Genomic DNA, 26,111 nt, shown 5'->3' with positions numbered 1-26,111 from the left:
CGCTAGATGTAGAGATCTGATCTTGTCTATGCAGTCTTAAGTTGAAAGTTTGCGGTAGCTGAACTTCATCTTCTCTTTCCCACTCACCTCTGATGAATGTGAGTGAGACTCCCTATAGCCGGGGTGCAGAACCTCAGTCTCGGGGGATTCCCCAGGAATCCATCAGGGATTCCCCAGAAGGCCACATCTCTTTTCCCCTACTGGTTTCCTGGCTTTTGTGCAGTTTTCCCCACAGTCTAAAAGGTTGAAATGCCTCTCCTAAGCCTTAGTTACTGGCATTGAAAGCTTTAAGCTAAAATAGGCTGTTTTTTTGGCCCTGCCCCTTCTGCCATCAGCCTCACCCACCACAGGCATGTGGCCCCTAAGAGTTTTTCCAAAATGGAATTTGGTCCTCAGGCTGAACAAGGTTCCATGCTCCTGACCTACAAGGTTGGCAGTGCTGCTGCTCTGGATGGTTGGTGTGTGTGTTAGTATTTTAATGTGTTGTGTGTTCATCATTTAGGATGCTTTCATGGAATTCTGTATATGTTATAAGCTGCTCTGAGGGCTTTCCTGAGCCTTGTGGTAAGGTATAAATTTGAAAAATACTGAATCCAAGATTGTCATTAGCATGTCCTTTCTCTTAGGTAAAAAACAGGAAACTGATGAACTAAGTGGGGATGCTTCAGTGGAAGATGACTCCTTAGTCAAGGTAATACTGTTATGAGAAATAAAACTGGAGATCCAATCTCCACCCTTACTAGGGATTAAGTCCTATTGGACTGATTGGAACTTCTGAGTAAAGATTCATATCGTTGTGCAGCATACTTGATAATGGCAACTAAATGTAGTGTAGTTTCTTATTTCTAAACAAGAACTTGAAGACAATATAAATTACTATTCATGCTGATCTTGCAGTGTATTGCGATTATGTGAATTTGTATATCAGCTATAACAAATAGAGCATTGAGTAAGCTCAATGGAACCATGAACCATTTTCCAATTTAGTGGAAAGACCCTGTCGCTAGCTAGAGACTATAGCTTTAAAGCTGTTGAATGCAAGGTGCTGCCATTTCTCTTTTCTACATCATGGTGTTCATTTTGAAAGGAGAGTGAATTGGAAGCTCAAGATGCAAGTGACCAGGATGGAAATGATGAACTGAAAGACTCCGAAGAATCTGCAGAAAATGAAGAAGAATCCTTAAATTCTAAGCCGTTGCCTCCTGTAGATAAGAAGAAAGCTAATTCAAAGCAGACAGAGAAGGACTTGGAAAACCAGGTACTCTGCAAAACCCCTTAAATAACTATTGGAATGATATTTTTTAAATTCGTTTCAACATTTGTTCTGTCTAGCTGTGGTAATTGCTATATTCTGTAAGCTACAAGTGAATGCCACCTAGTCTCTTTGCTGTTGCCCTCTGCTGAAATGATGTTGTTGGTATTTACACAGGATTCCTTAAATCCACCCTCTCCTTTGCCCATGACAGCTGTCTCTCCTGTGTTGGTTAAGTGCCCCCTTCCTCTCTCTCAGCATATACAGCATCAAAAAAGTGTTTAGGTTGGGGTGGGCTGAGACCCAGGTGGCCTGGAATACCTTTTACCAGCTTTGCCTGGTTTGCTAGCTGTGGCCTTTTGTGGACAGGGATGGCCTGGCTACAGTGATCCATGTTCTGGTAACCTCTAGATGTGATTATTGTAAGTACATTGGGCTGTCCTTGAACACAATTCAGAAGCTTCAGCTAGTGCAGAGTTCAGCAACAAGAATTCTGACTGGTTTAGCTAGGTGGAGCCCTAATACACCAATTCTAAAACATTGGTGTAATCGGGCTCCTATTCACTTCCAGGGCCAGCTCAAGATGCTGATACTTACATTTAAAGCCCTAAACAGCTTGGGACCCACATACTTGAAGGAGTGCCATGTCTCCTGTACCAGCCTGCCTGTGCATTAAGGTAATCAAGAGTGAGGCCATTCTCTGAGTTCCAGCAGTGGGAGAGCTGCATTATATATGCACAAAGGAAAGGACCTTTTCTGTGGTTGTGCCCCTGACTCTAGAATGCCTTCCTGAGGAAGGTTCGACTGGCACTGACATGACACTGTTTGGTGCCAGGTCAAAACTTTTATTTGCCCATGCATATTAACCTGGGTGAATTGTTCTTAGCTGGTTATTTTATTTTTTTATTTATTTACAATATTTGTATACTGCTCCATATTTAGAACAGAACACAAGTAAAAGGATAAAAAGATTAAAACACCAGATTTAAATCATGCTATTTTAAAAACAGACGGTTTACTGCCTCTCAGTTTTTAATATGTTTCAGTTGTTTTAATATTGTACTTGTAATGTGTACTTTTAATGTTTGTACATTGCCCTGGAATCCTTTTTTTGTAATGAAGGACAGTCTAGAATTTTTTAAAAATGAATTGAATGTGGAAGTGCCATCACTGCTGCTGTTGCCTTCTGGAAAACGCAGAAAAACAGCCCCTCCTTTCCTCTCTGGACAAATTCCTTAAGGAAAGGGGTGTGGTTTCTCTTCAGGGTAGAGCAGAGTGGGAGCGGTGGAAGGGTTGGTGCTTTGTTTCTATTTGTACCTGTATAATTTGGGTGCCGCAAGACATGGAGTGCTCTTGTGTATGCCAGCCCCTCTCCTCTCTCCTGCTAGGGCTGCTGTATTGCCCTGGTCCAGTGCTGGGCAAGTGGTTCTGCCTGCACGGCAGAGCCTTTGGGGGGCAGGCCTGAAGTGCTAGTTTCATTTTCAGTGAATCAGCAGACTCATCGGAGGTAAACAAGTGCCTGGAGGGTTCCTTCCAGGGTGGGTGGATCAGTTGGCTTAGAACTTAGTGTTTCACTTCTGCCTTCCGCCCTGATGTTAGGCAGTCCTAATCTCACCCCATTTCCCTCTCAAATGTACATTTCAAGGATATACAAGCAAAACTGCCTCAGGGTGCCAAACCTAAGAAAACAGCAAGATTTTTCTTATTGAATGGATGTTAGCTTGTTTGCCCTCAGTCCACTTTGCTGCAGACGTTGCTGGTGTCGATGGGTGTGAATGGAAGTGACTTCTCCTCCTCCCTCACTCCAGTCATGATACTTATTCATTCTATTTATGAGTCGCCGAAGCTCTCAGGGCGACATATATAATAAAAATAAATGGGGACTGGAAACAAAGCCCTATGAAGAGAGACTGAAAGAACTGGGCATGTTTAGCCTTGGGAAGAGAAGACTGCGGGGAGATACGATTGCACTCTTTAAGTACGTGAAAGGCTGTCACAGAGAAGGCCAGGATCTCTTCTCGATCATCCCAGAGTGCAGGACACGGAATAATGGGCTCAAGTTACAGGAAGCCAGAGTCCGGCTGAACTTCAGGAAAAACTTCCTGACTGTTAGGGCAACACGACAATGGAACCAATTACCTAGGGCGGTAGTGGGCTCTCCCACACTGGAAGCATTCAAGCTGAGGCTGGACAGCCATCTGTCAGGGATGCTCTGACTTGGATTCCTGCATTGAGCAGGGGGCTGGACTCGATGGTCTTATAGGCCCCTTCCAACCCTACTGTTCTATGATTCTATGATATTGGGAAAAGGATCATCTGAACTTCTCTGGTTTGCTACATTGTGGCACAGAGCCCTTCATTTTTGAATATTCTGTCTTTCAAGGCCTTCTCCGTGTGATCCACGTTCCTAGTCTCCCTCTCGTTGGACATGAGAGCAGGCGGTGTCTGTGAAGTTCTTAGTTGTGTCAATATGGGTCAACTACAGCCTTTTCCCATTCTATATCTAGTTACTCAGGAGTAAATGCCATTGAACTCTGTGGGACTTACATTTGTTTGTTTTATTTTAAATTATTTTTAGGCCACCTTTAAGGGTAAAAGATCTCTCAAGGTGTTAAGGACACTTGCCTTAGCTCAAGTTACTTATTTTCTTTTAGAATGATGAATAAAAAGTTTTAAAGACAAGGTGCTCATACATGGCTACCCAGCCTTTACTCCCCCAAAATGATTTCTGAAAATGATGTAATAGGAAGTTTTTATGTAATACTAGAGATGCAAAATTTCAGGAAAATTTGAACCAATGGATAAAATTATCTTCTCTTTAAGATTCCCTGCACAGTTATTCTTTCCATCCCTTATTAAAATTACTGATCTAATGTATCTTATATGATAGACATTTAGAGATTCTCCAAGCTATGCTCAATTTCCCAACATGTGACTTGAGTCACCATATGATAATAAGTGAAGAAAATGTGCATTCTTAACAGTTTGGGTTTTGTTCTGTACTTGTGTTTCTGGGCTTGATCTGGCTAGATGCTGTAGCCGTCAGTGAGTGTGCTTCTAAAACCAACATGTGAGAGAGAGACTGTATGTTATGTCACCGCTACCATCATGTGCAATGGAACAATGTGTGGGTTATTACATCTATGTTTCTTTTCTTTTAAGTTGAGGCTTGGGTCTGTGGAATTCATTGCCACAGTTATTAATAAAGTTCCCAATTAGACCTCACTGTGAGGAAACTGCCTCAACTAAAGCTGCCACCAAAAAAACCCTCTACCTAAATGTTAGGCCCTAAAAGCCACTCGGTAGCCTGGTTCGTATGGCATAGGCATGGGATTGACACCACCGCTAGAAACAACCTTTCAAAACAAAAATTAAGGTGTTGAGGGGAATTTACAAAGGGAATAAAATGTCACTCTTCAAGTAATAGGTTGAGGTTGTCTAAAAGTTATTTAATGTGTCCTAAAAAAAGTTTTTACCTAAAAGGTAAGAGTCTTCCCCAGCAGCTAAATAAGCTGTCAGTAATTTTGCCTTCCACCCCAGGCAATTCTTCACAAACAGGAAGAGATGCTGTTCACCAGCCTTCCTCTTTCTACTTGTTTTTGCTTCTAGGATGTTTCAGGGAGACCACTTGCCGAAGTCCCCTCTAGTCAGTCATAAAATAAGAACCTAAAATGCATTATATTTGGTTTTCTTATAAAATTATTGTATTTGGTATATTACATTTAGAAGTATAATTTATTTAGGCAATAGCAAATTGACTGAGTCTACTTTTCAATGTTTTTTGTTTTAATGATAATTTTATGAGCAAGCCAAGTTATACATAATACATTTTATGTTCCTAAAGTAATAAATTGACTTTAGGTCTCTAAAGAGCATTAAAAATGCCTATTTTTCTAGTCCCGCCCCCCCCACCAATTTCTATTTTGTTCCAAAAACCCAATTTTTTCCCATGCCTTCAGAATTTCTGGAAATGGTACATCTCTAGGTTTGGATCTCTTAGCTGGCTACTAGCAAATGATGGTTGGCTACAAAATCCAGATCCAGTTTGCAGACCCCTTCAACTTTCAAATGTCTTTTGCTTCTTGCCTCACTGAGGTTAACTTTTCCTCTGCGGCTTCAGGGTCTTGTTTGTTAAGTTGTACATGAGAAGCCCGCTGGAACTAGAGCTGAGCTCCTCGTTCCGCTGTGAATCTCTGGAGACTGGGGTGGGGTTGATAGAGGGAAACATTTCTACTGTAGTGCACTCTGGTTAACCAAACCACCTTTTAATGAGGTTTTTTTTTCTTACTGCAGTGTTACCAATAGCCCAGTTTGTGAAGATTTAAGCAAAGTTCTTCAAAGCTGTTCAGTAATTTCAATGTACTTTGAAACAGGCTGCCTTTTGAAGCCTCAGAAAAGACTTGATGTGGTCTTAATGGGTCTGGAGGAAGGCAAAAAATGGTGGTTACCCAGGCCCTATTGTGTAGTAGGTGAAGCAAGGAGAATCCAGTGAGCTTCCTTAAGCTCAGCAGCATTCTGTTAGGCAAGGCATTCCTCCACTTCAGGAAAATTACCAAGTGTTCCTTAGAAAGCATCTTATCTATTTCATGCACGTCTCCTCCCTTGTGGGAGTCCACCACCCGTAGCAGCATGTCAAAATCAGTTGTCGTTCAACGTTCTCTGTATTAGTGCACGCACTGTCTTCTAAGTGCATTTGTAGTCCAGCTAGCTTATGTAGTCTGTCTTGCTTTGTTTCCTCATCCTAGGGCAACGATATTCGAGATACAGAAGATGAAAGCTTTGCTGCTACTAATGTAAGTTTCTAAATTGCCTTGTGAAAACTGATTAGAAAGCTGGTGATACTTGAATTCAACTAAAAGGGATTTGTGGGCCCCCTCTAAAGTGTGAGGTCTTGTTGCATTGTTTAAAAATCTTCACAGACCTTTGTCTTTGTAGTCTGATTCCACAGTACCATTGAAATAGATAGATGCAAACTAGTGCCTTGAGCCTGATTTCTTAAGTTCCCAGACGAGCTGTGATCGCCCCCTGTTGGATGTAGCACATCATGAAAACCGGTTATCTTGCATTTGTTTTGCTTCATAATCACCGCTGTTGCTATCTCAAGCCACCTACATGGACTCTGTCTTCCAGTGTAGAGTTCACTAGAGTTACCTAGTGTATCTGAAGCTGGTTTTAATGCAGTGATGTCACTTAGAGGTGGCCCTGCCTTGAAGCAAGGGTTTTAGGTGCCATTAAAGGGCAGCATGAGTGAAAGAGTTGAGCCGTTGCCAAGTTGGCCTGTACAAGTCCTTTTGAATGTGTGGAGTTGCACAATAGCATTATTATTTAATTAGTGAGAGGGCGATGCATTTTGGATTTCTCCGGCTCAGGCACCAAACTTTTGGGGACTATGAAGTCTTAGGTTACACACACTGATGTCAGGCGTCAAGAAAATATCACATTGGTAATGTCTGGACTTTCTAGATACGTCAAGAGGGGAATGGCAATGCTTTCCTCAGCTGTTCTGTAGTTGGTATTTGGAGTCTCCATATTGTACATAAACTGATCTCTGAAGTAGTGGACCATCTACTAGTTGTAGCTCAGATTCTTCAGAGCATTCATTCTTTATTACAGGAATAAGGAAAGGAGAACTTAATGTAAAGTTGAGAAGAGGGAAACAGGAGAAAAGACTGTTACTTGAGGCTTTGCATTGTTAGGCATAAAATTATTACTCTGAATTCATGGTAGTTTCCCTGTTCTGTTTAAACTATATCCTAATCAAGGATGCTTATTTGGTTTTTCTTTACTTTGCAGGATGGAGAAGAAGAGAATGAGAGAGGTATGTTTGAAATTCAGTAGAGTTTTGAATGTTCTAATATGCATCAAGTTGCCTTTTGTAGATGGCAGGTGCATCAGTTTGTTTCCTGCCAGACATGTCAACTGTGAGAGCCTCTGCTGAGGACAGGGGTTGAATCCATGCTCTCAGCTGGACTTTCTCCTTCAAATTGTGCTGGTATATGTCAGTTACTTCAGTGGATGTTTGATGGCCGACTAATGGTCTAATGGAACAAAACATTCCAAACTCCTTGGATCTAAATCTTGTGTGCACGGTAAGTCTTGATGTCTGCACTTTATCTTGCACTGTAGTAACTGATAGGTGCCTGATGAGAATTAAGTATTCTACAGAATGGAATTTGAAAGCCATTCAGATTGGACCACACTTTGGCGATTGCCACATCATGCTTTACAGCCTTAAATTTTGGAACATGTGGAAAAGAGTCATTTGATCAGCAGTGCCTTTAAAAGCTACAGTGTGGGGTGGAACTACAGAAACCCACACCCAATTAACCTCATTGCTAAAGAAGACCTCTAGAGAGAATGCTAAGGACCTTACATGTTGTGGACTAAAGGACATAGGATCATTGTGACTCCAGCATAACGATGGCCATCTTGAAAGGGCACTTGTGGGTGGACGCTACAGACTTGGTGTTTGTAAGGGATCCTGTGACAGAAGCCTCTTCACTGAAAGTACGAATGCTGATGGAGACACCCATGCTAAGACTGAAAGTATTGACTACGTGGATGTTGAATGAAGACTGCAAGCCTTTTGTGAACTTTGGCCTAAGTTTGTGCATGAAGCTGACCTCTAACTGCAATGTGGCTGGCAAGCAAGAATTGGAAAGCAGAAGAATGACAGTTGCACAGCTGTGAAGGATTCGGCTGTTGAACTGTGGGCCGTCGCAAGGATATGGAAGATGAACAGACTTGTAAATGGAAGTGTGGTGATATTGGCTCCGGCTATCACTTGCTATTAGGCCACGAAGAAACTCTGCTTTGCACATTAATGCCAGCATTGGAAGCGAGATACTTGTACTGGAGAACAGGTATCTTCTGGATGGAACCCTTGCCCGACTCCTGCTGTTCAGATTTGATATTTTTGTCTAGAGAATTTGTTTACCATGAAGAGTGAGTGATCCTGGGTAAAAGATTGGTTTATATGTTAATGCCCCTTATGTTTTTCCTAACCTTCCATCAGTTCTAATAACTGGCTTTGTATTTTCTAGGTCCTCTTCTAGCTTATGCGTATGAAAATGTTTAAACTTCTTGTTTTGCCATATTTATTCCTGTTAAATCCTCTTAGATAAAGCAGGTTCTGGTGATGGTACACAAGAAGTATCTAAACCTCTTCCTTCAGAAGAAAGCCTAGCTGAGGCTGATCACTCGGCTCACGAAGAGATGGAAGCTAACGTGTCTGTGAAAGAAGCTGAGGATGATAACATATCGGTTACAATCCAGGCTGAAGATGCCATCACTCTGGATTTTGATGGGGATGACCTTCTAGAAACAGGTAAAAATCTGAAAATTTCAGATTCAGAAGCAAGCAAGCCAAAAGATGGGCAGGATGCCAATGCACCGAGCCTGGAGAAGGAAGGCAAAGATTATGAGATGACCGAGAACCATAAAGATGGTAAGAAGGAAGACTGCGTGAAGGGGGATCCTGTCAAGAAGGAAGCCCGAGAAAGCACGAAGAAAGCAGAATCTGGAGACAAAGACAAGGATACTTTGAAGAAAGGTCCCTCGTCTACTGGGGCCTCTGGTCAAGCAAAGAGGTTTGTCTTTCTATGTCAGTTCTTTAAGATACTGCCAGCATTCAATAAGATCACTCTGCATTAAGGGGGTAGCAGCAAGAAACTTGTAATTAGTATCTTATGCTCCTGCCTATAAAATGTTTTGATGGCCATAAGTTTCCTGTGTTAAAAAAAAAAATAAATCGGGATCTTCGTATATGCTTTGTCCTGCTGGTTGCATTGATGAATTGACAGCATTTTATTTTTTATTTTTTTCAAATAGTCAAGTTTTAAGTACCCTTGTGATGGTAATGAACAACTCTCAGTTCTAAGAAACACCAAAATGAAGTCAAGTCCCAGTCCTGAAATGTGGAGAAGATTACCATATATCCACTGAATAAAATTGTCAGAAAATCTAGATCTTCGGGCACCTTGGGGAAAATCAGTGCAAGAAGCCATGATGAGGGGAAATCACTTTTCCTCATATTACAGTCCAGCCCTGCCTTTTCCCCCTTTTTCTTTTTTTCCTTTTTTGAAATGACTTGTTTAATAGTGTTAAGTTTCTTGACAAGCAAATTCTGCATGTTCAATTTCCTTTGATTTGTTCCTCCTTTTAGCTCTACTAAGGAATCTAAAGAAAACAAGAGTACATCCAAAGATGACAAAGGTAATGTGACCTATGTAGTGCTACATTGGACTTGTACACCTCGACCTGGTAGCAAGGCATATGACAAGAAGCCTCAGGGATTTTTCTGCCAGTCCATAATAGCTTTTAAACCAAGAGTTGATCATGCTCTCGCTTTCTTCCCTTTAGCTTTTTCAATACCTGATTTAAAACATTTTTGAACAGGTGACTGCATCTCAATGGGACATTTGGTTGCTGTTACTTTAGACCTGGGGTGGGGAATTTGCAGGCCACGCATAGCCCAATTTCATGCAGTCTGTAGTGTTCCAGTCCCCTCTTGATCTGAGCAGGGAGAGCAGAGCACTTTAAAGTACAGATCTGGCTAGATTCACACTTTCAAAAGGCATCCCTTCCTGGGTGCTGGAAAGAGGAGAGAGAAAGAAAAGGGAGGGCAGGGAGAGAGAAGACTCAGGGCCTTGCCCATCAGTGGCTCAAGCCCTGGCCCTTGACAAGTTACTCTTGTGAGAATGCAGCCCTTGACATAAAAAGGGTTCCCACCCCTGCTTTAGATTTGAGTTGTTGGTCATGTTCCACTGCTGCGTTTTAGCCCAGTGGAAAAACTATAAGCAGAAGTATTCCTTCCAGTATTGGTGATTGTACCTCTTTCTTGAGAAATGTTTTAACAAAGAACCTTGTGGAACAGGAGCATCTTGCTACATATCCCAGTAGGAAGAGTTTATGGAATACTAACTGCTAAGCTAATATAGTTAATTGCAAATGGAATTTTGAATAGAAAACATTCATTTGAGAGGACAATCCCTCTTACAGTATGGCATCTCAAATGGAATGAGAAGTCCTGGGCTTGGGCATTTGATCTGTAAAGCATTGGTCAGGTACTTTAGAATAAGTAACCTTATTAGAGCAGCATTCTTTGAAACATCAAAAAGGATGCTTTACTCATCAACAGGTTTGATACTTGTGGTAATTACAAAGCAATTAACTTTTAGGTGAGGTTCTATAAATCGGAGGCACACAACTTATTTGGCCCTGAGGGCGCAGTGCCGCATGGTGGATTGGGCAGCTGCGCATGTACATATATGGCTTGATGTGAGGATGTCAGTGAATGTGTATTTTTGTACTTGAATATCAGGCCTGTTCAAACAAAGCGTAATACTATGAAATTGATTCACAAAGCTATCATCGGCATTACAAAAGTAACTTAGAAGCGGATGACTTGTGAAGGACATGGGAAGGTGCCTTATGCCAGGTCAGGCTATTTGTCCACTTATCCAGGCTATTCTGACTGGCAGCAGCTCTCCAGAATCTCAGGTAGAGAAGGTTCTTTCACATTTCCTGCTACCTGATCTTTTTAACTGGAGATCTGCAGATGTCAGGACTTCACCACTGAGTTATGCCCCCCCGCCCCACATTTTTCTGCAACCTGGAAACCACTGAGTGATTTTATGGACATACCAGCTTCAGAAATCTTGTAAAACACGCTTCACATTTCTGTGCTGCTGTGGAGTTGGTGGCAAAGCTTACATATCCCAGATCTGTTCCGCTTGCACTCTTTGATCTCAGTAATCTCTCTGCACTGCTTGCTGTTCAAAAGCAAGTTGTAGGCAGGCATCAGCTTGCAGAAATGCTCTTTATTGCCAGAGTGGTGTTTGTGCATATCGCTGCTGAAACATTCTTCTGTTAAATTTCATTTTAGGAAGTGCCAGCAGTGGGAGCAGCAGCAGCTCTACTAAGAACTTGTGGGTTAGTGGGTTGTCCTCCAACACAAAAGCTGCTGACCTGAAAAATCTCTTTGGCAAATATGGAAAGGTATGGCTTTGCTTAAGAGACCTGTTTAGTTGAACAACTGGCTCCTAAGTGATGGAGGTCACAGTCCAGCGTTTGCACTTGGAAGAAGCATGACTAAATCAAATTTGTAAAGGACTTGGAAAAAATGTCAGTGTTACCATGTCAGTGTTACCAATTTAATCACCTAGATTAAATGTAACACACATCATGTTAAAGTCTGCTCTCATAATCTCTCAAAATGGAATCCTTGATCCTGCAGCATTGAGTTAAAGCCCCCTTTTTATGTAAAAGAAGCCAGAGGCAGACAATGGGACTTTGGAGGTCAAGCCTAATAAATGGCATAATAGGTCATTTTATGTTGTATGTGTTGAGCAAGCTATGGATATTTAGGTTGTCAGCTAAAGAGTATGGATGCTTAACAAACTTATGGAGGAACATATTGTTCTATCCAGCAATCACCAGCCCTTGCTTCTGGAAAGTACTGGGCACTTAGTCTTCAAGAAAGCAATCTTGTTTATTGTCTTTGCATGTAAACAGAAAAATGGAAGTCTTTAATTTTAAAGGTGTTCCCCAATACAGGTATAAACTGCTAGTGCAAAAGGCATGTGGGGAGGATTTGGAGTACGTTCTTGGGTTGGAGAAATGCTCTGTAAACAGATGTTTTGTTTATTATAGCAGCCAATAAGTAGTGTATGCTTGTTCAGGAAATAATAGGAAGTAGAAAGCTGGAAACTTGCCTTAAATCGGTAATTTTTCATCATGATTTAAGTAGATCCACCCTGCTTGAGAGTAAGTTCTGTTTCCCTCATTACAACATTTTAAAGAAGAATGCAAATAAAGACACAGCTCTTGCTTTCTTTGCAGAAACCATTCCTGAATTTCAGCAGGGGTCTGACATTTTGATGAGCTGCATGTACTAGGCAACCCACAGTGCAGGAATGGGCAACTTGCGGCCCTCCAGATGTTTTGACCTACAGCTCCCATCAGCCCTCACCATTGACTTTGCTGGCTAGGGCTGATGGGAGCTGTAGGCCAAAACATCTGGAGGGCCAATAAGTGGCGCGCCCCTGCCAAAGTGTTATCAGTAGGATCCTGTGGTTAGTGTTAGCAAAACCTCTAGGGCCCAGCATGTGAACCTGAGTGGTTCTGAGGATGTGTGTGACATTACATACTCACCAGAGGTGGAGCATGAAAAAGATCTGTACAAGCCTGGAGGTGGGAAATAAGTGATGATCACTACACTACTTTCTTAAGCCTGAAATTACTTTCAGATCAACATATCACATACAGCACTGGAATGCTATAGCTCAGCACAGTGCTAATTGACAAATTACCCGCAAACTTACTTGAAATAGTTACTTGCGATGTCTTCGTAAGGAGGACCCTCTTAGGGCTTCCCTGCGTATGGTCTGTTTCTTCCTTGCCTTTGAGTTAAAATTGTAAACCCTTGCCAGGAGCTTGAAAATTCATTCTTCCCATATCTGCATCCTTTTGGCCCATAGGGCTTGTTTCCAGGTAAGGATTTCTATGAAGGTACAGCTTGGCCTCCATTCCTGCTCTTTGGTTAGGTAGGCAAGTAACTAAATGTCAGCAGCTGCTACTGCTGCATATCTCCCAGGAGGGTCAAATATGGGGTGGCCCTTCCAGTGCAGGTATGTGGCGAAGTCTGATCATGAGTCCTCTGCAACTGATGGAAGGTATAAATCACTGTTCTGTATATTTCATTGAGACTTAAACATGAGAATAACAGTGATACTTGATGATAGGTAAGATCAAATCAGGCCCCAAATCTTCAAAACCTGCAATTCCTTCCCAATAATTTAACAGATTGGTTGCTACTGATTTATTCTGAATTACTTTGTTAGCATGTTAATAGGAGGGATAAAATTAATTTTTTTAAAAGAAAGTGTAGAGAGGGTGGCTTCAAGACCACTAACATTACTATCTTCCTGCTTGTAGCCCACCTGACTTCCAAGGAACTCCACTTCAGCCTGAAGCATTAGGCTGACAGTGACTTGTTGAAGGCCACCTGGTTTGTTTCATGGCTGAGGAGGGATTCATGTCATGGTTTCCCACATTCACCAGTTCCAGCACGCCGACTGCTGCATCACATGAGCGCTCAGCCTTTAATACTATGTCAGGGAACATTACATGCTAGGAAGCAACATTAACCTCTCTTCCTCTTATTAAACTGTATGTCCTGTGTTCTTTCATGTACTATCACTTCATTTTAAGAAACTAGCAGGCAGGGAGTTAGAAAAAGCAGGCTGGCTTATCCTGGCTCCTGATGGTCTGGAAGGAAAAGAAATTGCATACTAAGTACAAGAGAGGCGGATTGGGTGGATTTCTATGTCTAAATGAAGGTGGTACATTGCTTGTCTTGACCTAAACAGGAGCGCTCTGTTGAACAACGTGTAAGCAAAGTGATTGAAATAGTGACCCTCTTAATGTAGCCAAACAAGGGGCTCTATTTCCTCTTATTGAGCAGCTGCTTTTATCTTGGCCAGCAAGTTGTACAAGACGGGGTTGAGTATGAATGGACATGTCTAACAATTGGCAGCAGAACGTAATGGCATGGTGGGTGTCCTGTCAGTTTCCTCCACGCACCCTACTGTGAGATTTAGGGAGCAATCCTGTGGCCACTAGACAGCAGCTAGATGGCCATAGGATATCGTGTTATCCGGGAACTGACCTCCCCCCACTTCTGTACTGCCTCGGAGGCAGCACAGAACAGCCCCATTCTCCACGCTCACAAGAGGAGTGCAGAGAGGCCGAGAAGGGGCTTGTCTGGAGGCGTTTTGGGGCAGAGAGGTCGGAAATGCCTGTATGACACATCCCATGTGTCATACAGCAGTCTCCTCCCCCGCTCTGTCGTCCCGCGGCTAGACAGCCACAATCATCTGTCTAGCCGAAAATGCAGGGCAGGAGAAGCACGGGGGGAATGATCCTCTCCGTGCTTCTCCTGCCCTGCTTTGGTTAGGCAGTCGCCTCCGAGTTCGGAGGCGGCAGCCTATCTGGGTAGGATTGCGCCCTTAGGCAAGCAGCTTGTATCCAACTATTCAGGCTGGCGTTGCTCTCCTATATACGAATAGTAAAACAATACTATTGATTTAAAACCTTGAGTCTGTTTCTGCTTTTTATAGGTTCTTGCTGCAAAAGTGGTCACCAGTGCCCGAAGTCCTGGAGCCAAGTGCTATGGCATTGTGACCATGTCATCAAGCACAGAAGTGGCAAGGTGCATAGCCCATCTTCATCGTACAGAGCTCCATGGGCAACAGATTTCTGTTGAGAAAGTAAGTGTGGTATGCCCTCTTAGCACTCTGGTACAAAACCTAGAGCAGGAAGAGGAAAATACATTCCCTTCAGGAAGTTGGGTGGGAAGAGATTATGCCACCTGCTTGACTCAGCTTGTGCTTGCTCCATTAAAAAAATTAATTCATCTAATGCTGTCCACTCACTCTATGCACAGAGAGCCTAGTTGGCTGGGTACAGCCATGAGGAATGGGGCTAGGTTTGGGGATATGTTAGTCTGATGTAGAGAAGCTTCTGTAAATGAACTGGATCTGAAACAAGCCATGCTGAATATCTAAAACTTTAAATTACCAAGAGGTTGATCTGAAGTTGATCTGGGAAGGGAAATACATGGGTCTTGAGCGGCTCGGCTTGTCTCCTTTTGGTTTTGTTCCTGTTGAGCTTGGAATTGGTGACCCCCAGGGTGCTACTCTGTAACTAAATGGGATTATCCCCCCCATCTCTTGTTCTAATAGCAGCAGTTGGCCTGGACATTTTACCAGAGGTAGGGGTGTATGAAATACTCACCCCGTTCCCATTCATGCATCCGCAGGGTGGGGGGATCCATCCCTCCCCCCGGAATCCTCCCCAGCCAGCTCTGCTCTTTTCGGTGATAGGCTACGTAAATATTTTTTATTTATGGCATCCGCTATACCATTTACGTCCCTGCTGTTAGCCGTGATAGGCTACGTAAATATTTATGTAGCATATCACCGAAAAGAGCAGGGATGCAAATGGCGTTGGCTACGCCAGGCGCCATTTGCGTCCGCAGTCCGGGGCAGTGGACAGATGGCAGCAGATGGACCCGGACCGGTCAGCAGCAGGTAGGGTCCATCCGGGGAGAACTTCGGGGGTGAGGGGGAGTAGTCCGTTCTGCCACCCTAACCAGAGGTGGGAGAAACATTGCTGACGACAAATAGGAATGTAAAGTTTGCTTTGTTGTAAAAGTGTTTTGGTCTGTTAAAATGGCTCTGTGTAGTCTATGGGACCAGCACGGCTACGTGTCCTGATGGGCAATCGATGCTTAGTGCCATCTTTTTTTAATGCAGGTAAAAGGCGATCCTTCCAAGAAAGAGCTGAAGAAAGATAGTGATGAAAAATCTAGCTCTGGTAGGAATCCTGGAGAAAAAAAGACAACATCAAGTGACAAAGGCAACAAGTAAGCGCCTGAACTGCAGCTTAGTTTGGGCTGCCCCCAACCAGAATGTGCTTGAAAACAACATGAGCCAAAGTGCTGCTTACTAGCCTGGCTATGTGTACTCCACAGTTTTTCTTTTAAAAAAGAATTCTGCACTAAAAAAAGTTGGAATTCACAACCTGTGTAAACTATGCAAAGTGAGCAAACTTTGTATAATTGCACATTTTTCATAATTCTGCTCCTGCTAAACAGGGCAAGGGGGCTATGCAAACCAAACCCTCACCCCAAGCTGCTGAAAAGCTTCTTCATCTGGTTCTCTGGCTTCTGAGACTTCAGCAGGTGTTACTCATGTGCATCAAGCATATTTTCATCATCATGAATACACCCATCAAGACCTGAAACTTTAAGCAAAACAGCTATATAATAATGGAATTGCTACAGATTTCTTGCTAATAATAATGTAAAAACCCTGGATCCATACTCTCACAATAAAGGCTATATATAATTTGGTAACTACGTATTGATAGTTATACTGAAAACGGGTGACTTCTCTATTGGCCTCCCCCCACCCCCCAAAAGTTACATTTCTCAGCAAGCAAATTCTTCACCACCACTATTACCTGTTTTTAAAAGGACTCCCTCCAAAAAGGATGACAAGAAATCTGACAAATCTGAGAAGAAAGAAAGCAAAGATGTGAAAAAGCCTGAAGGTAAAGACGAGAAGAGTGATAATGGATCCAGTTGCCCTATTCAAGAGCCTGCTAGAACACCTGAGGAAAAGAAGCGAATAAGTATGTATTGGAGGGGTTTTTCTCTTTACAGATAAATCTACAACATGTATTTGTGTTCATATCATTTAGTTCTAATGCTTTTATAAAGTAATTAAGCCATATTGATGTGCCTTAGGGGCAGGGAGCCGTCATTGTAGCTGGAATAGTCTAGCACAGCCTTCCCCAACCTGGTGCCCTCCAGATGTATTGGACTACAACTCCCATAATCCCCCAGCCGGCTGTAGTCTAACACATCCATAGGGCACCATATTGGGGAAGGATGATCTAGCATTTCGTCTCAGATGTTACCGAATCGCCACTAGGTATTTTTAATAAGAAACAGTGGAACAATTTTACTGCTATCTAGAACAGTTGACAGGGTTTCTATACTGTGTTCTTAATTTTAATTCGAATATTTTTTGTTGCAAAAGCAAACTGGTATCTCAAAAATAAATAAAAAATATTTTTTTCTGAAACTTGTACTGACCTAGCAAAATATCTTGTTTTTTTTCCTCCCTTGATAATTAAGCATGTCACTTTTTCTTTGAAAGGTGTAAAGAGTCCAAGTCATATGGTGGTTCTAGACCAAACAAAAGGAGACCAAGTTCACACCAGGCCAATAAGAAGGGGAAGGTTTGAGAAAGTAAGCATTGCTCAAGACATTGGTCTGTTTTGGCCCTGGTTTCTACCTATTTCTAAGGAAGTGGGTTTTAAGTATAGCAGAGGAGTAATTGTGTGTGTGTGGGTGGGTGTCACAAAGGAGTCTGGCTGACTAATGTAACAGCAGAGTTCTGGAAGTGAACTTGCACACAAAGAATTTGCACTATGTTCTTGATTAAATGCTGCAGTCAAGATTACTTTGCAAACACCATTCTCCCTGCTTCTCATATCCAGTGGAGCACTCCCACTCCAACCACTGGGAGGCAGGCTTTTTCCAAGAAAGACTTGGCCAGGGGACTGAACAACAAGGCACCTCCCACTTCCTCCCCGGAACCAGTCTTTCTCCTGTCTCTTTGGTAAATGAACACATGTTCATCCAAGATGCTTCTTTTCATAAAATGTTCTTGGTGGCCAGCTTGCTCCTCTTTTAGCAAATAGAAAGGAGCTCTTGGGATTTGGGTGCTAGATAGATTAATCTGACGATATTTGATTCTAGTCATGCTGTAAACAAATGTCCCTAACTCTGATATTTGCAAAAACTTGTCTCCAGCCACCTATGTTAAGGAACAAGGAGCGTTTCCTTCAAGATAAAATGAAGTTCAGAGACTATCGAGGCAGAAAGGACATCTTGCCTTTTGAGAAGATGAAGGAGCAAAGAATGAGGGAGCACATTGTTCGGCTAGAACGAATACGGCGTGCTGTAGAGCTGCGAAGGTAGGTGTGACGTTTGTTTTGCCGAGACTGTGAGAGGAGAGATGTGCTAGATGCTGTGTCAAGCGGTTTCCTTCCTTGAAGCTTCTTGCATGCTTGAGAAGAAACAGTACCCTGAGGCCAGCGCTCCACTTTGGCAGCTGACGGCATGGTTCCAAATATCCCATTGGCAAGGCAGAGGGAGGGGGAGCTGCAGAGCAGAAGCTGTCTGTGGAAGGCAGGCTGTTTAACCCTCTTCCTCCCCCACCCCCAGGCCTGGACATGCAAGTTCATTGCCAGCAGATAGTCATAGGGAGCTCCAGCCTAATGTGGTGGAGGTCCAGTATGGCACTCAGGTTTTTGACACTGGCCAGAAAAGTTAGTTGCTAGTGGCAGAGGAGAGAAAATATGACAGTTCTGATGTGCAAGAAGTTTTAGAATTGTTATGCCCAATGAGATTAGGCCAAACAGGTAAAATATAAACTGGCCTCTCTGGTTACCTATCTTCCACACAATATCATTTTTAGGCAGCGCTTACTTTGCAAGGACACCCCCACGCTCTTCCATGCTCACTCTCATAGATCCCAGCACATCACTCAGAACATATTGATGGTGCTACCCATGTCTGCAGAGAGCACTTTCCTCCCGTCTTGCTCTCCAAAGCAATGGAATCCTTCATGGCCCTTCTAAATAACTTTTTCATCGTTGCTCTAACAACCAGCCATTCTCTGTGACATGTAGTGGTTCATGAACGGAGTTAAATTCCCAAGGAGCACCTTGTCCTCTTGCTAGCAAAGGGCCTAGAAAGGCAGTCTGAAGCTGCCCCATCTCTGAAGCTCCTACTTTTGCAGGCGAAGAGAAATCGCTGAGCGAGAGAGGCGTGAGAGGGAGCGAGTCAGGCTCATGCGTGAGCGTGAAGAACGTGAACGTTTGCAGAGGGAGAGGGAACGGTTGGAAATCGAGAGGCAAAAGCTGGAGCGAGAGAGGATGGAACGCGAGCGCTTGGAGAGGGAACGCATTCGCATTGAGCAGGTGCGTTTTGGCATGAACGTGTCCTCCTAAAGTTCCCTGCATTGCTAGATCTCCCTGGCTTTAACGTGGAACTTAAGGGCATTAGGGCTGCCTGTTCCCTGGGACTAGAAATCCCACCAGATGCTTGCCCTGTAATGTAGAACTTCAGGAGTTGGCCAGCACGTTTGTTTTGATGGCTGCTGAATTCCAGTTTCTGCCATTGGAGCAAATCATGTAACTTGAGCAACATCTGCATAGTCTTTGTTAGCATCTGTCACACAACTTGGTCCGGCCCTTAATAGGGTGGTGGAAAGAGTGTTAAGTCGGAGAGACGTGAAGGGGCCTGGGCAGTGTGCAGCTGTCCAACTGTGGCAGTAGGCAGTCTCTCAACTCCTGCTTGGTTCTGCAGAAGACCATCAGAGGCAAGTCTGGCTTTTCAGGGGCACTGCTGGCATCCATGGACTGCCGTTTCTGTTGGAACCCTTTGGGTGCAATAGTGTTGCACTTCGGGCACATCTGCCTTGTTGCCTCTCATTGGAACTGTGGTTGCATTTGTGCTTAAAATCAGCCTATGAGGCTGCTCGCAAAATCTAATGATTTCCCTAGCATTTTATTCTTGGTACAAGCAAGAATGTTCCCACTCCCTTGTTCCCACTCCCTTGTCAGCTGTGGCTGATGCACTGTGGACGCCTGCTCGCTCCGCCCCAGGGCAGCCTCTGCATATATTGCTCTTTCGAGAATTCTGACTGTCCTTCCTCCTGGCTAGGAGCGTCGCAAGGAAGCAGAGCGGATTGCTCGTGAACGAGAAGAGCTTCGGCGTCAGCAGCAGCAGCTCCGTTATGAGCAAGAGAAAAGAAATTCCCTGAAACGGCCTCGTGATGTCGATCACAGGTAGTGTGTGATTCCTTTTCAGATGGTGCCCATCCTCTTGACTGTTAGAACATAAGGTGGTAACTTGTCAAAACAGCAATCTATGTAAAATGTATTTTAAAAAGCATTAGTGTGGGAATCCACTATGCTTTTTTAAAAAAGAACTGTGGGTTTCTGAAGCTGTAACTGGGGCAGAACTTGCAATGCTAGAGCGCACAAATCACAGCAATTTATGCTGTCTCTTCCCCACCTTTAGAAGAGACGAGTCCTACTGGAATGAAAGTAAAAAGATGTCCTTGGACACGGACACACGTTTTAGCCATGGGTCTGAATACAGTCGCCAGCAGAACCGGTTTAGTGACTTTGACCACCGAGACAGGGGACGATATCCAGAGGGTTCTGCCGTGCAGTCATCTTCCTTTGACAGGTACGGGGGGCGGGCAGTCGTGGTCGCAGAGGTCAGTTCGAATGGAGGGTTCTTCTCATGTAGTCATGCTTCCGTAATGCCCACAAGTACTCTTCTGATGGGTAAACTTGGCACCACCCAAAAAAGTATGTTTCTCTATTAGAAAGGACAGGCTGTTATGATACTTAGCAGTTCTGTAGCATGTTTCAAGTGTTCAAAGAGCTTTATATGTTCTCAGTAAGCTAGACCAGTATTATGCCCATATTGCTGAGAGAGCACTGCTTAGCTTGTCCCGCCTAGGGAACACATGGCTGACTTGAATTTAATACCCTTTGCTACATTAGGGTAGTGAGTGCTTCAGGTGCGCTAGGCTTTGATACGTGAGGTTACCAAGCTTATGGTGTGATCTGAACAGAGCATGTTCCCTCAGGAGGCAGTAGGATTCATTCCCTTGTGTGTGTACTCGGGCAGGGCAGGGCAGGCAGAGAGGCTTTTCTTCCCTTCTAAACTTGGCTGCTCTACTAACAAAGAGAGCTTGGGTGGCAGGAGGGCAGAGGGACTAGGAGTGGACTTTCGTGTGAAAGGATTGTGAGCTCAGTTCTGATACTGAAAACAAATTCCTTGGCCAGTCATGTGTTCAAGAGAGACCCTGTTCCTGACTTCAAGATCTACATCCATTTCCCTGTTTTGCACCTGGCTGTGGTTGGTGGGATTCCTCGGGGTTTCTGATAAAATACACACATCCCTCAAGTCTGTCCATGCCACTGCTTAGTTAACTATGGCTGCATTCCTCATGTCCCCACAGGGTAGTTTGCCTTGGAGCGTGTTGTCATTGGTAAAGAAAGCCAATTATATTTAAGTAGGAAAGGAAACTGGGGCATCTTGAGTAGCTGGTGTGCCAGACTGAGGAACAGTTCAAAGAGTGATTCTTAAGCTGAAATTCTTGCCTTTCTGGACAGGCGTGAACGCTTTGTGAACCAAGGTGATGGGAAAAAGGCTCGGCCAACCGCAAGAAGAGAGGAGCCTGGGTTTGAGAGGTACCCCAAAAATTTTGAATCTAGAAGAAATGAGCCCCCCCAACCTCGGAATGAGCTCCGAGACAGTGACAGGCGGGAAGTGAGAGGAGACCGCGATGAAAGGAGGACTGTCATCATCCAAGACAGGCCTGAGATCCCCCATGGCCGCCACCCACGAGAAGCTGGGCCCAACCCATCCCGGCAGAGTTCTTGGAAGGGTGAAGGAGGCGTCAACCCTGACAAGCGCGATGCCAGGTGACTCCTTAGGGCCCACGGACTCTTTGGTCAGGGCTGCTGTGAGGCTTCTCAAGCAATTGGTGGAAGGTGTAAGCCCTTTCCTGCCCAAACTGTGGACTGGGGATATTTGTGGCTGCCTGAGATTTCTAAAGGCAGAACTGAGGAGGCTCTGTTGCCTCCTGACTAGGGATGAATTAGGATCTTGCACTTGGCTGTGATATGTTGGCCCATTCACACACTGCCCCTTCCTAGCGTCTCAGCACATTGCAGAAGAGCCAGTGTGCAAGGGGGCTTTTCTTCAAGATGCTGGGTATATGACTCTTGTATAAGTAGTCTTAAAGTTGATTATATTTTGATGCTTGATTTGCTGTAGTGAATTTGTTAGGCTGCTTTCTAACCTGGAGAGAGAGAGAGAGACAGAGAGAGAGAGACAGTGTGTGTGTGTGTGTGTGTGTGTGTGTGTGTGTGTATACTGCTTTGGGTACAGTTCTTTGGCAAAGAACAACGCAGCTTATGAATGCCTAAATTGAGTCAGTTTAATGTTAATTGGCTGGGCTTTCATGTTCCTGCTTTACATTGTTCCGAAGAGATGGACCAAAACAGCCCTATCGCCTGAGAGAGCCATCTTGAATGAGGTTGTGCTTGCACAGGTGTATAAACCTCCTTGGCAAGCAGGGGAGGTTCTCTCAACCTAATGAAGGCAGACAGAGCAATGTGTTGGGATGTTCCCAAGAGAGTCCTCTGTTTAGGGACCTTCCCCAGCTACCCTTGAGGGTCGCACTTTGAGTCATCCGAGTAGGGTCTGAACACTAGCAAGTCAGACTGGGTTGGCCAGAGTCTAAATGTGCCTTAAAGAAAACCAGCCAGCTAATGGAGAAGTATATGGGATTAGCTGGCAGGCTGCAGATCCTCGGAGGGCATTGCCCTACTTCTGCACTCCCCACAGGCTTCTGGCTGGGCACTGTGTGAACAGATGCTGGACTAGATGGGCCTGTGGTCTGATTCAGCTTCAGGACTCTTCTTCGATTCTTATTGTTTGAACTTGGTTGATTTAAAGCAGTCAAAAGAAGTCACGCAGCTTAAAACGCCTTGTTAAGCACTGAGCAAAGCTGATCCCCACTGCCCAAGGTGTGGATGATTACTTACAGCACTGCATTGATTCTTGTTGCTTTCCCAGAGAGAGGCCGGAAAGGTCAGGCAGAGAGGTCTCTGGGCATACAGTCAGAGGTGCCCCCTCTGGTAGTCGCAGCAGCACATCTGGTTATGGAAGCAGGGAGACAGAGCGTGGCGTGATGGAGCGTGGAAGTGGGGGGCAGGTGAGTAGAACATCACTCCCTTGGCAGAAGGGGCCCTATGTAACTGACCTGTTCTGGTGTGGGCGGGCCTAAGCAGTGCCTCTTCTGGGTTGCCGTTTCTGTGAGGCCTCTTGTGCAGGGGAGAAGCAGGGCGCCTCATTCGGCTGATCTGGCGACTCCCGCCACTTAATGTGCACCCTGCCTTCTGGCCACAAGTCTGGCTGTCAAGAGTAGTAGTGTAACTCCATACTATGACAGAATATCATTAAAAAAAAACACATTAAAACAATTAAGATACTAAAACCACCAAGTGTTAAAGTCAGCCATTAGCAGAACATAGTAGGAAGCGTGTCCAGCCAGCCATTATTTCCCCCATGCCCCTGGCAGTGAGTGCCCAAGGGGCGCAGCTAGTCTCCTCCCGAGGGAGTTCGGAGGGTGGGGCTCCCAGCGAGAGAGCCCTGCTTCTTGCTGCCACAAGTCCAGCCTCAGAGTTGTTCACCTTCAGAGAAGGGTCTCCTGGGGCAGCCCCCGCAAATGGGAGGAACCTCACAGGGCAGGAGGGAGGCGCTCTGCATTCCTATGGGACCTAAAAGACAAGGAGCAGCATAGTCAGGTGTGCCGGGAGGCTCCCTGGCAGTGAGTGCCCTTCGGTGTTTATGGCAGCTAGCCCCACTCAACAGCTGGGCTGCTGCATTTTGACCAGCTGCTGCAGGGTCACTGACCCCACAGCAGTGAACATTTTACTAAGCCTTTTAGTCTGCACAAAAGCCTAGTCAGTGAGAGTGATTTCTTAGTGCAGAACTGAAGATGCACCACATGTGAAGGTCTGCGAACCGCACACCAGTGCAAAGCGAGTGCGCCCACATGCATGGCGATAGTGTCCATCGTCCAGTCTGAAACCTGAATTTGCAGCAGATCTCTCCACGTAGAATCCACATCTGTTTGGTGCCGGACATTCTCTCCTTCAGTCAGGCCTCTTCCACTGTGGAGCAGGACTCCTTCTGGGGCTGTTTCTAAAGAGCTCAAAGCCTTCCCATGTGCATGACCTTGCCTTTTGTGAAAGTCTGGGGCTAGCAGAGTAACCGCCTCTCCTCTTTCTAGCATTATAATGAAGACCGCCACGTGGTCGAGCGGCATGGTCGCGACACCGGACCAAGGAAGGAATGGCATGGGCCCAGTTCCCAGGGGAGCAGCTACCACGATGCACGGAGGATGGGAGATGGCCGGGCAGGAGGTGGCATGATGTCTCCCCACTCGAGGTATCCCTGATGCTCCTTCCCCTGCCGCCCCTACTGCGTGCTGCTGAAATCTCAGCACAGATTGGGGGGAAGAACTGACACAAATGGTGTGATAGCCAAACCCAGGGTGCACCCAGCTTGTCCTAAACTGCCAGAGTTTCTGGGATGCAGCTGAAGCGTAGCAGTGCAAGTCACACTTTGCAGGGAGTTACAGAACCTGCAGTAACACTCTGTATTTTGCCCTTGCAAACACAAGCAGCTTTTTAACTGCTCGTTTTGTTAGTCTGCAAACATGAGATCTTCCAGTTGAGGACAAATATCCGAGGGCCTGTGCAGATGAAGCCTGACCCATAAGGACAATTTGGCAAAGGCCTCTGGCTTGTCCCCTTCCCCTGCAGTTGTGGGGGGTGCATCTGAGTAGGCCCCCAAACAGCCAAAAGTTTGGACAACTATTAAAGACTCGCTCAATGCGATTAGTCCCCACTGTGACTATTTTTAAAGTTACGTTAAATACCATTGTATTTAAACAAGCATTTGGCTTCTGACTGGTTGGTTTTGGTGTTTTCAGCTTAGATTATTATTGTTGTATTTTAATTGTTTTAATGTTGAAGTATGATTTTATGATTGTTTTATTGGTACTTGTTTTATCAGTAGTGTAATAGAGAAAAGGTGGGGTAGAAGAATTGGAAATAAATAAATCCCCCCCCCCCCCCACGCATGCGCTTGGACATGATTATTCTTCCGGTTGTCCAGAAAAGTTTAAAATTATTGTACAGCTTATTCATGCCATATGGGCTTGTATCACTGGCTCTTTATGCAGCAACCACACCGTGGCCCTGCTACACACCCGGGAGCATGTCCCCAGTCTCAAGAATGGTAGCTGTTGTTTTAGTTGCCTGCCATTCTCCCAGCCTGGCTGTGAGGGGTATTGCGTGCTGCAGGGCTCCCCCAGTGCAGAACCCACAAAGCTCTCCACTCCCTGTCCCTTTCAAAAGTTTATTTTTAATTTTTTAAAACCGTGAAAAGGGTTAGGGCACCTGGTTCCTCTTTCTCTTCCCGAACCTGCTGCTGATCAGCTGTTCAGTAGGCAGGAAAAGAAGGAAAGAGTTGCTTCCTGGCCCCACCGAATCTTCTTCTGTCCCTGCAGACCTTTCCCTTTGCTCTCTCCCTCCACTGTCAGCCTCTAGCCTTGCTCTTTCTCTCCATCCAGCCCCTTTCCTCACTATTTCTCTCCCTTCCTCGTCCCACTCTTCTCCCACTCACCCCTTTATCTTGCTGTTTCTCTCCATTCTCAGCCTCTAGCCTGGCTATCTCCCCCACCCCTCCCTTTTGACTAGCCAGGGAATTCTCAAATTCCCAAATGTGCCCAAAGGTCCAAAAAGGTTGGGGACCCCTGGTCAGCACTCTTCTGTGCCCCCTCAGTTCTACAGCCTCTATACTGCAGCCTTTAAACCTGGAGTATGATCAAGTTGTTAGAACTTTATCTTGTTCTGTCCTCTGGATAGTGAGTCCCTTCATTCTTCAAAAACTTACAGTTGTTTCTCTTTAAACTTTGTTCCAGTAATTCCTCGCCCATTAACAGAGTTGTACAGATTACGGGCAATTCCATGCAGAGGGGAAGTGGTTCAGGATTTAAGCAATTTAAGAGTGGGCCACCACGAAGATTCTGAGGCTCAGCACCTGCTTGCTCCTTGGTTTCAAGATAACTTATTGGAAATCTCTTGTGAACAAGAAGCCTTGGCTAAGAAAACTTGTCTTTTTTAATTTTTATTTTAACGTAATTACTTTTTCCCTCTCTTTTGGAGGCATTTTAAATAAGTTAGGCTGTTGGGTTTTGGATAGTTCATTGTATCTTTTGGATGAGCATTTTTCCCTGTAACTTTAGGAGCTCTGAAACAACTTGGAACCAAACAGGTGAACGCTGTACAAAGAGAGGACTTGTTTTCCACCCAGTAGTTTCATTTACCAGCATTAGCTCTGTGATGTGTGAATTGAAAATTAGGTACTTAACACAAAACACACTGATAACTAAGCTGTACATCAACCCACCCCCCTGCTTTACAATGTGTAGAGAATAAGGTTGGTTGTTTCATTTCTGGGTATTATGTAACCTATTTTTCCAGAAGTTGTTACACTGAGTGGATCTGTATCCTGGCCAATGTATCCTTTTGAAATAAACCTTAATCATCTGTATTGCTCCTTGTACCTGTCTGGTATGTCTGCATGTGGAGCTGAATGAGGCTGCTCCTACCTATTAAC

At 44.6% G+C, this 26,111-nt stretch overlaps 1 protein-coding gene across 3 annotated transcripts in view; it reads left to right on the top strand.

Moving 5' to 3' along the window:
- The window catches only part of SLTM (SAFB like transcription modulator), a 34,280-nt gene extending 8,235 nt beyond the window's left edge, over nt 1–26,045 (top strand). Inside the window, exons 3-21 of one of the 3 annotated variants that reach the window (XM_084816621.1) lie at nt 627–691; nt 1,088–1,258; nt 5,998–6,045; nt 7,046–7,070; nt 8,373–8,841; nt 9,417–9,466; nt 11,139–11,251; nt 14,374–14,523; nt 15,571–15,680; nt 16,293–16,450; nt 16,981–17,072; nt 17,640–17,803; nt 18,631–18,811; nt 19,557–19,681; nt 19,917–20,087; nt 21,026–21,103; nt 22,497–22,635; nt 23,716–23,873; nt 25,414–26,045. In XM_084816621.1, the coding sequence (XP_084672747.1) occupies nt 627–691; nt 1,088–1,258; nt 5,998–6,045; nt 7,046–7,070; nt 8,373–8,841; nt 9,417–9,466; nt 11,139–11,251; nt 14,374–14,523; nt 15,571–15,680; nt 16,293–16,450; nt 16,981–17,072; nt 17,640–17,803; nt 18,631–18,811; nt 19,557–19,681; nt 19,917–20,087; nt 21,026–21,103; nt 22,497–22,635; nt 23,716–23,873; nt 25,414–25,522 (2,576 nt within the window). In that variant the 3' untranslated portion in view covers nt 25,523–26,045. Of the gene's footprint in view, nt 1–626; nt 692–1,087; nt 1,259–1,799; nt 1,930–5,997; nt 6,046–7,045; nt 7,071–8,372; nt 8,842–9,416; nt 9,467–11,138; nt 11,252–14,373; nt 14,524–15,570; nt 15,681–16,292; nt 16,451–16,980; nt 17,073–17,639; nt 17,804–18,630; nt 18,812–19,556; nt 19,682–19,916; nt 20,088–21,025; nt 21,338–22,496; nt 22,636–23,715; nt 23,874–25,413 lie in introns of those variants that run through there. The other 2 variants (XM_084816620.1, XM_084816622.1) reach the window with 2 other exon arrangements.
- Nucleotides 26,046–26,111: the final 66 nt, after the last annotated feature.

The sequence above is a fragment of the Heloderma suspectum genome, chromosome 11, assembly GCF_057233095.1.
Source record: "Heloderma suspectum isolate Gila_16-S chromosome 11, 16-S_ref, whole genome shotgun sequence".
NCBI lineage: Eukaryota > Metazoa > Chordata > Lepidosauria > Squamata > Helodermatidae > Heloderma > Heloderma suspectum.
This window is presented reverse-complemented; position numbering and strand designations above follow the sequence as displayed.